Genomic DNA, 15375 nt, shown 5'->3' on the forward strand with positions numbered 1-15375 from the left:
GCTTTATGAAGTCTGCATTTATTTATTACTAACAAATATATTTCAAAATTTAGGTCAAGGCTATAGAGAATAGCCAAAAAAGTCAACTGAAGATCTAATCTACAGTATTTGTTATGGTTTGTTTGATATATAACAACAGAGTGGGAATACTTTTGGTAAGCCAGGATTCTCTGTTCCTTAGCAACACAAGTCCCCTTGCCCTTATGTATGCACGTAACATACACATAGCACTATAGGAGTGACCGCCATATATATGCAATATATGTAAAGACCCTGACTGCAGATGTTCAAATTGTAACTGGAGTCCATGTGAACTGACGAAGGGCTTGATAATCTGTTAATGCAGTTGTAACAGGGAGCATGTCACATGACCCACCATGTTTGGTGCGTTTTTTTTTACTGTGTAGGGAGACTTTCAGATCTATTTATGTATGTTTAGATGGGTACACCATATAGAGGTTACACGGCCTATACAGTGCTTAATATTTGCCGTTTAGAGAGATACTTAATAGGAGGATTATTTCACCATTAATGTGACTCTCAAAGCTCCAGCTGAAGTTGTGACAGTATGGTGGGAAGGAGAGTTATATATATTAAAGATAGCTCATAAAAGATTTGTTACCACAGTGCACCAACAGGATTACAAATATCTGGCATCTTACCTATCTAGATTAATACACATGAACAATACATCAGAGGAGAAAACAGAGATACAAGTAGTTCTGTTATTGTCGCCTACAATTACTCATATAACAATCGGTCATTCCTAACTTTAAGAGCAACAGGGTTGATTTCATACTTCTGAAAATACCATCATGATAGATAGCAGACTTGTGGATACAAGTACAACAGAAATTAGTATGAGTACAAGTAGAACTCTATCCCCAGGGTATGAATATGAAGAGTACAAGGCTCTAACTGGGAGTACAGGTACTCAGTAGAACAGAAGTATGTGGTTAAATGGTCACATTTCAAGGTGAGTAAGGAAAAACAAATGCAGATAATCTAGGACGGTCTGCTTCCCATCCAGCTTTTCACCTGCCAGCCATGCTATATGAGCATTATGTATGAACGGCCATCTGTTTAAATTGTCATTGGTACGTCATGATTTGAGCATGGATAGAGTTGAAAGTGTGCCAATTTGTAGCTTACTCAAGCTCTGTTGGTCATAATACCAAAAAAAATACAAAAACAACCCAAATATTTTCTCTCTACTCTTATGATGTGTAGTTTGTATACGGTATTTGGTATAAATTTATGTATCTTACTGTAACTATACCATGACGATGTATTATATTTGGGTCTGAAAGGAGGTTCGTGTCATAAGGATACTTTTGATGTATAACTCTACCAAACGGCTACAGTATGAAATATGATCAAGGAAATTCGATCAAGGACCACGATGAACATATGAATGATGAAAAGTGAACAGGGCAAAAACAGAATTATACCATTGGGAAGGTTAAGCCTGGGGCTGGACCCTGAAGTTCACAAAATTTGTTAAGGCCTCAGGTATTTTTAGGTTATTCTTTGTGTAATGTTAATCTCTTCATCTGTTGTTTTCTTGTTTTGTGTTTCAGGGTGCCAATATTTTACTGACAGACAATGGAGATGTTAAGTTAGGTGAGTACCAAGATTTAGCCATTTATTTTTAACATCCCCATGAGTCTCTGATGGTCAAGTTTGGACGACTTTATCCTCAGACAAATTATTCCAGTTGCTCAAACAATGACATAACTGTGTGAAGTATTTACATGTATACATGATTTTATCCTGTAATGTGTACCGATCCATCCAACAACTTGCTGTTTGTTCGTTTCATTAAATCATTTTTATATTACTTTCGATATTTGATACTTGTGGAGTCCCTCGACAGTCTAGTTCATTATCTTGATTTGTCATAGTCAATATTCAGATAATAAGGAAACTTGTAGACAAAGTTCTGTGAAAAAGAAAGAAAAACACTTTTCGTTCTTTGCATGTACGATTATGTTCTCGGTAAACTTGTCAGATCTATGCAAGCAGACAATTAGCAAAGCAAACCGAGCTGCGTCTCACTACTACATGAATATATACCACCTGTCAGTTATGAGGTTTGTTTTAGGGTATTGCTGAGAAATTGATCCCAGAACAAATCCACTTGGGTAATGTCTTCATATCATTAGGTTCTGTGATATTCTCTGTGTTTTGTAAACTGTTTATCAGGTTTTAAAGTATCATCATTCTGTAAAATGACAAAGTTTCTCGAGCAGTAAGACATTTACTGTACTTTGCTTGCTTACATGTCTCCCCACAACCTCAGCACTCTCTCTCTTTATTACCGTTTCTATGGCGTGTTCTTGTAAACTTTGAGCCCTGTATGAGCGGTCACTGCACTGTGCAGTGACTTTAGCTAACTATTCAATAAGAGCAACCAGTGCAGGTTCAAGTACTTGCAGTACATAATATGAAGTTATAATCTAAGCTCTTTAAGCATCTTACAGTGTAGGTCATAGCAAAGATTTGTAGTAGCCAACTATATACATAGCCACAGATATAGTTTTGCGTAGTTGTTTTGATTGAATCACAGTATCACACCTCCTTCACGGTCATACCATTGTTTGGTAGAATTAAATTCGAAAGTACAGATTATTCTTGAAAAAACCATTTGAAGAGATTGTATACCACATGTCCAGATTGATGTATGTCACACAGACTCTCAAATACCAAACAGTGAGAGTTGAAACTAGAGACCTCATAAATAAATGATTATATTCTTGCTATTGGACTATTTTTTGCTTCAGTTTTGCTGGTATAACCGGACCTTGTCAAAGCCAAATGAGAATATGTTGGTCCACATCCTGTCAGCATATTCATTTACAGATTTGCTTTGACAGATATGCAAGGCGAAGCAACGGTATTCTGTTTATACTAGTTGTTTGTCAAAATTTCATGGGGGCCAAAAAAAATCAGCAATATCCTATGTTGGCTATAGGATTCTGTTGTTCCTTGGAATGTTACCATTTTGATGAAATTGTACATTCTAATGTTTGCTGTTCCTCACAAAGGTACAGAAATAACCAATTATTAGGATCAGAAGCATTGCCAAGCTATTGGACATGGCAACGGCCAGCAAAGCTATTCAAAAAATGCCCCTACAAGAGCATGTTCAATGTGCTTCCTACATGTGGTTGTAACTATCACAGTCTTTGAAAATCTACCACAAAAATCTATGTAGAAATATTCCTTATAATGCAAATCTATGATAATTTTGTTTCCCTCCTCTCCCCCTTTCAGCTGATTTTGGTGTCTCTGCACAAATTACTGCCACCATGTCGAAGAGGAAATCGTTCATTGGCACACCCTACTGGATGGCTCCAGAGGTCGCAGCTGTAGAGAGGAAAGGTGGTTACGATTACCAGGTGAGATGCTACAGAAAAACATAGAATAGTACTTCAAAATGAGTAGCACTAATTTTACATCCTTCCCCTTCCGGACTTTTACAGAAAATGTAGTTGTTCTTCAGTCACTCGCGTCGTAAAGGAGGGTCCTCTTCTTGATCATGGGGTGCTCATGTACCTCATATCTGCTTTATGCCCTTATTGTAAGAATGATTTTAAAACACAGGTAGCTGTTTTGCTAAGATAAATGGAAAAAAAAAAGATCCTATCATGAGGAAACCTTCGGATATAATAATAATAATAAATGAGACTTATATTGCGCCAAATCAGTAGACAAATGTCACTGCTCAAGGCGCTTACAAAGAAAGCAAATTAATTTACGAAAGAACAAGTGAAAAGATGGGTCTTAAGTATAACTCTCCTCCTTACTACTGATGTGTCTCCTGAAATATATCAGTGGTTTATCATCTTTTCTGCCTGCTGAGATCTGCTTAGGTAAAGGTAAAGGTTACCAAGTACTAAAAAAGTTCTCATTCACCTTTTCATCTTTTCATATCTGCAAAAAAATATTGAGGTAAGAGGTACAAGGTACCACACTGAGCACACGAATCCCAGGCAAGCCCCTTCACAGACAATTGGTTATCCTTCATTGTCAGTAGCTTTTTCACAAATACATAAAAGAGAGCTGAACAAAGACCTGCAAACAGTACTCCATTGAATTTTCACATTCTACAGCCAAAAGCCCATTGTAAAAGGGATTTGTCCCTCATACTACAAACTATATAAACATCCAAAAGATTGCATCGGGAGTTATTAAAGAAATTATGTATTGACTTCAATGTTTTGCAAATGGATGAATAAAACGTTACAACAGATTTGTGGGATGCAATATTTTAGTAACTCACTCATTAGGGCATCCAACTGGTTGTAACCAGACATACCTGTTGCCTTTGTGTAAATATTAAAGAGTGCTCTTGGACAAAGCCATGTCAGTGTATATAAGTCCAACTCAACATATTTCAATGCCGAGTCTCAAGAGAGTGTGCTATTTTGATAGGGAAACATCAATACATAGCTTTAAAGGCTGCGATCAACCTTCCTATCAGATAAACCTACACCCAGTTTACTGTGCAAGTATCATAATGTATGCTGATGCTTGTTTTTGCATTGCTACTGTTAATAAACTGCTAATTACTGCTTTTAATTCATTGGCCTTCAAGAACCATTTCACGGTGTTGTAATGAAGTATTTAACTTCACTTGAATGAATTAGATAGGAAGTGTTAAGTACAACTAAGTAGTTTCTAATAATGAAATGAAACTAGCTGTTCCAGCAATTAACGATTTAAATAATTTACAACGAAAAAAAAATCTGTCAATTAAGTAGCCAAATGTAGGGAATATTTTTCGAGACGTACAGGAAGTATAATGCAAAGTAAATGATGAATATGCATGTACCACGACAGGCATGAACTAGTTAATTAATGTTAACAAGTGCTATGGCAAAGATATACAAAGTTTGCCAACTAGCTAATTGCAGAAGTGATCGACGTTGATCGGAAACAATTCCCAAATGTAACATGCAAATTAATTCTGGAATACTCATCCAGTAATTATTTGGTCTGAATTAAAATAACTCTTCAGCTGTAGGGTCGTTTGAATTTATTACTGCTGAATTTGGTTTATTAACTTGACATCTAAGTTGTTATTGCATCATCTTTCGTAGACAGGTTCAATGTTTGAAAGATTGGTCAGCATTAAGTGATTTCAACAAGTCTTATTTTTTAAAACTCATTATTTTTCTGTTGAGAAGAAAGCAAAATAAGAAGAAGAAACAACTAGAATTTTTAGTATATATGTAAATATATTGAAGCCAAATTCACTTTAACAGATAACTGTCCTTTGCACATGAGAGATGAAGAAGGAGCAAAAAAAAACTTGAATTTTTTAATATATCTGGGATCTATTAAGACCAAAAACAAAATTTGAAATGGATTTAAAATTGTTTTCCAGCACTTGAGATGCCCACGGGCTTAAAGGTCACATTCCATTGTTGTGTGAAGCTTGAACATTTGAATGGCTATTATAAACACAACAGAGTCATGAGAGCTTTCATAGATTTAATAGTTAATACAGAGTGGATCATGTTAAAAAATAAACAATGAACGAGGGCCAACATGCTTTCAAGCACTCAATTCTTTTAACCTACATCCGCACAGTAACAAATAATACAATAGTGTATCAATTGATTAATACTTCAGTTTTTCCTCGTTAGGTTGAGTTGTGTGCCTTTTTCAAAGTGGATATATGCCTATGCAATTTGTTATGCCTTAAATGTTATACATAGCTGCATACACACTATTCATATGTAACCCATATTTCTATTCATTAATAGTGGATTCAAATACACATACATACATACTTTGTTCCCATGTTGTTTTGCGATCGTTTTTGACAAGTAATGAGCAACTTTAGTGCTTTGGTTGTGTTCATTTGTGAAGAAGCCACTGTTAAAATGCTACTTGCAAGATTAATAGGCCTGTTGCTAGTGCTTAAATGTGAAGTATGCCATGACAATTGTCATGGTAACCATGCACCCATATGTGATTTCACATTTACATAAATGTACCTGATTGTATGTCCTTTATATGATGTCATTTATATGTTCTACACCCGAGAGGCTTACGCTCATAGCAGGCCGTATTCAAAAGAGCCTGCCAGATAGAAAACGCCCGCTTAATCTTTCTAATCTTTCACTACTCTCCAGACAATCATAGCACATTAATGACGAGTGAATCTGTATGTATACATATCTGTGTATGTATGTCAGCATATGTTCTGCACCTCACAAAAACCTACACTCGGACTACAAATGTAATAAACAGGCACGCCGCCACGTAGAAAATATCTGCCTGATCTGTGACTCTTCCTGTTCCTCATTCTCTTGAACCGTACTTAGCGTTACATTCATGGCTAAATGACAATTCGAATAGTTGATGTGGACATAACCGTGTTATTGTATCATTTCCTCCTACTTTCACAGTGTGACATATGGGCTGTGGGCATCACCGCCATCGAGCTGGCTGAGCTGCAACCTCCCATGTTTGATCTTCATCCGATGAGGTATTTAATCCTAGGAGAGTTATGGTTTGAAGATGATAATGATGATGATGATGGTGGTGATGATTATGATGATGATGATTATAATATCATCACCAGGGTGGGGTAGGAAAACATGAAGTCTGTCTTTGGCAGCAGCTATATAAGAGGAACGCCAGCCTTGAACAGTGTTGATCATGTTCATAAGATTGCAGATAAGCAGAGAGGATGGAGGAGAGAGGAGGAGGAAGCATTGTGGAAGACATCAGATGTTAAATTGTGGCATAAACAGTCTGTCTGTTGAGAGCTCTTGTAAAATGTTAATAGCATCGGAGTGTACCATTATCATCATCATCATCATCATAACAGGGCTATAAAATTTAGGATTTATAGCTTGCGGTATTTTCAGTTTGATCAGTCCTAAATGTTTATCTGATAGGGTGGGGGAGGGAGGGGGAGGGAGGTGGGAGTGAGATTGAATGAATTGAAAAATGAGATTCAAAGAACAGCTGTAGTGGAATAGATATTTGTTGCATTAATTATGTTGCTCATAAAGTTACAAGAAGAGTGGACAATAGAGAAAGGAGGAAAAAAGAATTCGAGTTGCGATATGAGCCGTAGTCTGTACTCGACTCTCCCAATCGGGAGTCATATAGAGTCGATTGCTCGGACCATAAATCCGAGCAATATACACTTGAATCAAATCGTTTGGAGTCTATTTCTGGATTGTTTGGAGCATTAGTGTAGCCACTGTTCTCAGATATGCTTAGTGTAGACTCAGTTGTGATAACTGTTCTTAGCTAGTGGTAGCACCAAGATCTGTGCATGGTGTAAATTATGATAGGGATTGTTCAAATAGTGTCACCTTTATTCCTCAGCTTGGCCATTTGTCACTTAAAAACTAACTGTGTCACAGAACCGCTCTGGACGGTCGAGGGAAACTTTTCTGAATTTCCATTTGTCCGTTGTTACACCAGCCATTTCTTTTCTTGTCTTTGTTTTTCAGGGCACTATTTTTAATGTCAAAAAGTAACTTTGTGCCTCCCAAGTTAAAAGAGAAACACAAGTGGAGTGCCAACCTTCATAGCTTTATAAAGATGTCCCTTACAAAGAATCCAAGGCGAAGACCAACTGCCGTCAAACTACTTGAAGTAAGTCTGTTTCGTAATGCACCTAGAAGGCTCAATAATTTTTAGCTTAGAGAGACTGTAAATAAACCTACACAGTGCACTCTGTATGACCATGAATGTATAAGGTTGTATTTTGTCCTAGCATTGACCGCTCTTGAATTCCTAGCCCTTTAATCTTGATGGCATGGGTATTCTTTCAGAGATTTTCATGCAACACATATGCTCACTTTATAGGGCTATTATGGTAGAATTGTTGACCACAAATGTGGTACGACCATAACTGTCGAAAGATGCCTTTTAATCGATTCTTCTGACTTTGTTCACCCGGACATTGCTAATCTGCTAATGGAAATCAATTTTGTGACAGAATTTCTGACTCAGACAAGTTTTGTTTCATCCATTCTAAACAGTCCACACTGATTATAAATACAAGCATATATGTGTTGTATGTATCTCTTTGTGATTTTGAAAAAAAGCCGAGCTGTTCAGCTAATTCATAGTATTTTCATGAAATAACGGCATGGAAAAATGATGATATGAGGATTGATATTTAGCAGCTGCTGTCAGATGAACCAAGGTGACTAAAAAATTTTGTCTGTCGACCAACGTTAACTTCAGGAGAGACCGTTCCTCCGCAAAACAACCTTCGTAATTAGTAGGCCTACACAACACTTCTAGCACGATGATTAGTCTAAACCAAATTTGTATCTAGGAATCGAAGGTAGAAGTTGTCTGCGTCACTACATTCTGAAGCTAGTGATGAGGAAATTATACCTCAGGGGCGGATTGGCCACCATTTTTATTACCGGTCAGGGCGCCGAAGGTGCTGACAGATTAAGGTGCAATAAACACCAAACCCCACCCGGTGGCGAAAGGTGCCAGTTTCTTCCTACATGCCAAACGCACCTCTTGTTTCAAGGCCCCAGCACTGCTGCATTTTTTTTTGACTAGGATGTGTTCTTGGTTTCCATCAGTCTAAGCAGCTTTGCTCTTCAGACGACCGTTTTAAAATTTGTTAATAAGCTCAATTATGTTATTACAGACTGCTGCATAAACCAATCTCAATCACTTGTGTTAACTTCAGGAGAATCATGTTGTTGAGTGCTAGCTTTACAGTACCCCTTCTAGTGAAATGTAGACAAAATTGATTTCCAATATATAGCTTGTCTAAGATCATATGATTAAGCCATTCCCAGCTCATCAATTTACTCTATGGCAATCTTGCTTTCTAAAGACCCAAAGAAGTTTAGCGACATTGTAGGTTACACTTGATTTGGGGATGATAGGGTTTGAGAGCAGAGAGAGAGAGTGCTCAGTAGCAGATAAGGATCTCGCCTATACCAGAAATCCCTCTCCTTTAGCTAAAACAATAATCAGTAATGAACTTGTTTCCTCTTTTGTTGGGTTGGGGAAGTTATATATCAACACTATATCAACTATGTGCAAACAGAAGTCTGAAGTACAATCAAGCATTCCGGGAAATATTTCTGTTGTACACCAACAGAGAAATGAAAGTGAACTCCTTTAGTTGATAAGTGGATTGAAGGTATGAATGTGTGTCATTCACCTTAGGAGCAAACAAAAGCAGTCTCCTAATGCAGTCGTCACCTGCATGGAGCGAGAAAAAACGGGGCAAACTGCAGGCATTTGCATGGTGATCAACTTTCTCAATTCAATCTTTGTGTTTTGAAGGGAAAAAAATAAGCAGGCAAACCTAGGCCTACCCTGTTTATCTGGAAACCCATAGAAAATGATTAGAGGTGGATTGAAAAAAGTTGTAGATAATTGAAGTACAGCTATGGATACCCACAGCGTTGATCATGTTGTGTTGTAAATGTATATTACGAAGGCATGGATTCTTTAAACTCTCTTATATTACATAATTGCTTCCATGCTTCTGAAGAGGATGTAGATAATGGTAGTAACCCATTAAAATGTCTATACTTTATGATTGATTTATTTATTATATTATGATATATATATAATGTGGGTATTAGTTCTATAATACAGTGTAGAACTGCTGTGATTCAATTGACATATGAGGCCTATTGTGTAGTACATCCTGTGCTGTCAACTGTCACTATGTTATTTCTCATATATATACTAAATACACGCTGTTTCTGTAGTGGATGAAACCTTCAGCTGGCCGTGTTTGTCCACCCTATCCTATATTCCTATCTTTTGATTCTCCCAAGTATATACATCCAACTGTAGAATGCATAATTGCTTTATATTTCATGAACTTGCATCCATATTTTGTGGTGCATTGCATAGATCCCTCTGTGTATTCATCCATCTACACACGTTGTGTGGGATGTCTCAGAAGTCCATTACGCTCCTTTAAGTCTTTTCGAACCGCCATCCTCTGCGAGCGTCAGAGAAAGGATACAAGCTCACTTTCAGCAGTACGGATAGAATTTAGATATAAAAGGTGGACGGGGAGATGTTATTTACGACTTCAATCAGTGTCATAGGAACTTGGACAGACTTCATGCGTAATGGTCGGAGGCTTCCGTAAGGTAGAAGAACAGTCTTTAAACCTTTTCGTATTATACGGGAGAAGACAGGAAAATAAAATCTGTCAAAAAAGAGAGAGGAAGGTGTGCAAAGTAACCATCGTGGCGTAGATAATAAAATGAGGACACAGCTTGAATGAATGCTCTGGTCAGAGTACGTGCTAATTCTAAGTAAACAGGATATAGAAAAGGACAGTTAAGTATTCTACTGCACTGGATAAAAGCAATAAAATAAGAGAGGTTCATAGAGAAAATCCCATTTACTTGTTATGCTGATCAGCAGGATTAATGGAAGGTTACATAACACTAGAAGTACCCTGAGTTGATGGTAGTATGCCAACTTAATGCGTTTTTAAAATCGAAACACCCAATATGAAATCAGTGTATATTTTATGTCTGTACAAACTTGTGACAACCATTGAACCAAATTTAATCATCATTAAGTTCCTTGCTCTCTAACTAGACCATTAGGAAAAGAGTTATATTGTTAAGTAACAGTCAGAATGTGATGTGAGCTACCTGTATTAACTGGACTTGATTAATTGTGTACCAAAATTATCTACCATTGAGATTTATCCTTTTAGGTATTTTGAGTTAAATTTATCAGTCGGCAGGCAGTGTGACATTAAGAAGAAACACTAAAACGTTTCACATTTGGTAGTCTGTTCCAAGCCCTATAGATTCTTTATGTTTTGTATGTAACTTGCTCTTTTTGCCATACACTAGCTATTATAGAGTCAATAGTCTGTCATGACATCATGTCAGGTGATCTTCAAATCAAGTTAACCATTTGATAGTAATACTTAGCTGTCAGTGCACTTTTGACTTCAAGGGTTTCCATTAAAATGAAAATTTTCCAAAAATTGTAAATATTTTCCTTAGCGTGTTACAAAAATACACGAGGACATTTTCAGGTCAATTGCCCCTAGTAATGAAAGAACAATTCTTCATATAATTGCGACAATAAAAATATACAATATAGGACCGACTTCAACGATTTGCCGTCAAAAAAGTTTACTTAAAGGAACATGCCATTTAATATATGTTAGACATAAGTGAGGAAATTGATATAGCGCCTTGTCTGAATACTGTCGTATATTTTTGGTTTTACTGTGAAAAAGTCCAAATAATTTTTCTCCAAAAGTCTGCAGTCTTTTTTCAATTTGATCTTACTGATTTCAGCCAAGAGTAATTACAATCACAAAATGGCTATGTGCACCCACAGGTTCCTTTCTCCATTTTGTTTTCTTTAAAGCCAATTCACACGTAATACTGAAACATATTATATACTAAATACAACTCGTTGAAGGTTAACAACTGTATTTCAGACTGAAATAGTAACAACCCTTAGTGTATGAAGTGAAGATCTTCCTTGTTTCATATTCGACAGAGATAAAATATCTATATATGCACAGTTGTTAATGAAATGTACTGGTAAGGAGAGTCAGTAGTGATGTCGCTTTGTAACGTATCCATAGTGCCATCAACAGATGTGTGCGGCGAGAGGATGATCGTAACAATGCAGTTTATGTGTCCAGTTTTAATATATATATAGATATATATATATATATATATATATATATATATATGTATGTATGTAAACTGTGTGAGGAAGATGATGCAAAATATGAACTTAAAATTTGTACTTATTTCTCTCTATGATCTGTTTTTTTGGTTAAAAAGGCCTTTTACTAATTCATCAGATCATCAAGATTTCCAGCTCAAGTAAACTTGAAAGGAGAAGCAAACTCAATTTAACAGTTTTTGCTTTACATGTTAGAAGTCATTGTTATGATGAACAACTCCCCCAAATATCTCAGGGAAAAAAATCTTGCTCTGTTTAGAGAGATATCAGTTAACTGCAAATTTAATCAATTTGTGATGTCATAGTAACCAGTAGGAGGTGAAATGGTTTACTTTCCCCCTTTGTCTTTTCTTTTATTTTGTTTTGTCTTTGTTTGACGGTTATGTTGTTATATTGTTCTCATTCTAGCATCCACTATTTTTAGAACTAAACCTGTCCAGTCAACTCATGAGAGATCTCATTGAAAAAGTTCGGAATACAAATCCTGCCTCGTTTCGCCCAGTTGACGACGAAGATGAAATTGTAAGTATGTTTACAAAGTGAGAACGTGAGAAAAGGTTCAAGGTGTAAATGGACCAAGTCCCTCATTCCGTGCTACAAGGGTGCATTCCATTGTACGCTTTCCTCATCTACCTGGATTTGGTTTTAAACATCTAGTGCTATGCTCCCATAGATCCTCTCGAAGGGTTGCACCCCAAAGAAAACTTCCTCATTTGACATTCAGTGCTAAAAGTCATCAGAGAAATGTGGTCTTAAAAGTCTCGAAAATGATATTTTAACCGTTACGTCGACCATTCGTGGCACCTTGAAGTTCCCACATCACGGCCTTTTAGATATTTATCCACGAGACTAAAAAGATTGATGAGAAAATTCACTCTTGTAGGGTGAGATTTTTTTTTCATTTGCACTGCTTTGAAGGCTCAAAATTGTATGTGATTGCATTAGCTGCCCCCTTTTTTATACTGAATGTACTTCCATTAATGAACATCTAAGTAGAAAGAGAATGTCTTAGTTTGATACATTTGTGTCAATAAACTGCTGAGCTGAGATGTTGCTTTGTGATACGTTTCCTAACTTAGATCCCAGGCAGATTGATATGGACTCACCATGGGTTTCTATCTACTCTCTATTCTTTTTCCAAGTCTGCCATTTTAATCTCTTTACCAATGCAATGATATTTCCCAGTGATTTTTGCATCTCCCCCCAAAAAATCACGTAGATTCTGTATGCGAGTGTACTTTATTGGAAATGGGTTGATTAGAAATGAATCACGCCGTGCGCAACACATGCGATAATGAGGGTCAAAAGCATGAAGTTGATGTTATCTGTGACCTAGTTAGGGAATCCTTTGTTATGTGGCGGTACTTAAAGTGGCAGTAGATTATTGGTCAATAGTGCACTTAAAAGTATGTGATCTTTTCTCTTTTTCAGAGAATGGCTTTTTAGTTGCACTGGAGTAAAATCCTCCTTTTGATATGAGTACAGTGTCCATCTCTTCTTTTTACACCCCTCACCTGCCACATCAATCATAGGTTTAAAATGTCCTCCTTTAAAAGATTGGATTTCTGGCAATGGTTCCTTTGGCACAAATTTTAGATCAACCTGCTAAAGAGAAATTGACTAGACATGTATTTGCATTGGTAGATTGATAGAGAAAGAGGTGTATTTGAAATTTATATATTTTTTTAATAGGTTTGTATGGTTTTAAAAGGTAAGCAAAATTACTCTTGATAAACTAGATAGATATGTTTAAAAGACGAATAGTTTGTTGTTAGTATTTTAAAACCTTTCGAGCCAAATGCAAAAGGAATTTATGCAGTGGTGTTGACATATGTTTGTGTACATGTGCATATGTGAGGGTTTTTTTATGTTGGTGTTTATGTGTGTGTGTGACATTTGCTTGTAGACATAACAACTCTAGAAGTACTGCTGTGGTTGAATTTCATACTTGTTGGTGAACATCCCCATTTAATAGTTAGTAACCAAGAACCCTACATGGAAGTTTATGAAGGTCAAAAGAAAGTAAGTCAACACAGGTTTAAAGTTATAAACCCTGGTTAAAACAATAGATGTGAAAGTTAAGCTTGGGATGAACTTTCAACATTTTTATTCTAGATGCTCCTCAGGGTTTTCTGTGAAGGTCAAAGATAGTCAGAGGTCAAAAGTCAAACTATGTAAACATGATAGCTCCAGCTTGGATCAACTTGGATACTAGAACTTCATATTGGTGCTACAAGCTTACTGCCAACAATGGTCTGAACTTCACATTGAGGCTAGAACCTTACTGCCAACAATGATCAGAAATTCACATTGGTGCTAGAACCTAACTGAATGATTAGAACTTCACGTTGTTGCTAGAACCTAACTGAATAATCAGAACTTCACATTGATGTTAGAACCTAACTGAATTATTAGAACTTCACATTGGTGCTAGAACCTTACTGAATAATCAGAACTTCACATTGGTGCTAGAACCTTACTGCCAACAATGGTCTGAACTTAACATTGGTGCTAGAACCTAACTGAATGATTAGAACTTCACGTTGGTGCTAGAACCTAACTGAATAATCAGAACTTCACATTGGTGCTAGAGCCTTACCGAATCATCCGAACTTCACATTGGTGCTAGAACCTTACTTCCAACAATGGTCTGAACTTATTACATTGGTGCTACAAGCAATACTGCCAACAATGGTCTGAACTTCACATTGGTGCTAATCCTACTGCAAACAATGTTCAAAACTTAACAACCAGCAGCGTTATATTTAATGCTCTCATACAAAAACTGTCAAGGAATCATGAAGCATTTCATATCATACCATTTAGTAGCTTGAATGGTGTGTCATGTGGACAATGGTTTGCGAGCTGGACAAAGTACAGTCTTCAAATGTAATAATGATCGGAAATGAAGGCTCTATTTTTCAGTACCAATTTACTCATCCCTGTGAGGTTAAAGTTTGAGATATGTCAGGATATAATGTCGCTATATCGTGTATCTTTTTTTTGTTTTATCGACAGAATGTTCCGGACAAGAAAATCCCTTCCAAAGTCACCAGTAAACATAAAGATAGACCTACCTCAGAGATAGACTGTAAGTGAATAGATCAACCACCTTGCTCGTATATTCATCAACCACTTTCAAAATATGAATCTAGATAATAAAAGTGAAATTTTCTCTGATGCATCTGCGAACAGTTGCGCCAGATTTGTATGTCTTCTATCCATTGAACGCACAAACTGAGCAGATAAACAAATTTTTCTTGTCTAGTGAAGTCTTTTGCACGCTTCATAATTGCAAATACTTGCTAGAACAGGATCAGTGTGGCTCATATGACATGATTAAAGCTTTTCAAGAGAGTGTGAGATTTGTCTTAAAAGTTACACCAATGATACATAAATGGATTCCTTTCAGCTTGTAACAATCCAATCCACCAGTTTTTGCGAGGTATATCTCCTATGAACACTTTTTGAATTATTCAGTAACGAAGAGTCAACTAGCAGGTTTTTATTCATGATATCATGCATATTTAATGAGCCATAATTACATCCTCCTTCAGATGTGATTTCTTGTTGCCTAAGTGACTGAGAATCAACTTAAAGCAGCTTTCTCAGTTATTTGGATAATTTATTTTGTTGAAATTGATACCAAAACTTCAAATATTGATG

General features: G+C 36.5%; 1 protein-coding gene across 5 annotated transcripts in view; it reads left to right on the top strand.

The window, feature by feature from the left end:
* The window catches only part of LOC139970447 (mitogen-activated protein kinase kinase kinase kinase 3-like), a 78273-nt gene that overhangs the window by 29874 nt on the left and 33024 nt on the right, over positions 1–15375 (top strand). For all 5 annotated transcript variants that reach the window (XM_071976167.1, XM_071976169.1, XM_071976171.1 and 2 more), the window contains exons 5-10: positions 1581–1623; positions 3277–3401; positions 6423–6502; positions 7485–7629; positions 12118–12231; positions 14728–14800. In XM_071976167.1, the coding sequence (XP_071832268.1) occupies positions 1581–1623; positions 3277–3401; positions 6423–6502; positions 7485–7629; positions 12118–12231; positions 14728–14800 (580 nt within the window). The remainder of the gene's footprint in view (positions 1–1580; positions 1624–3276; positions 3402–6422; positions 6503–7484; positions 7630–12117; positions 12232–14727; positions 14801–15375) is intronic.

The sequence above is a fragment of the Apostichopus japonicus genome, chromosome 8, assembly GCF_037975245.1.
Source record: "Apostichopus japonicus isolate 1M-3 chromosome 8, ASM3797524v1, whole genome shotgun sequence".
Lineage (NCBI taxonomy): Eukaryota > Metazoa > Echinodermata > Holothuroidea > Aspidochirotida > Stichopodidae > Apostichopus > Apostichopus japonicus.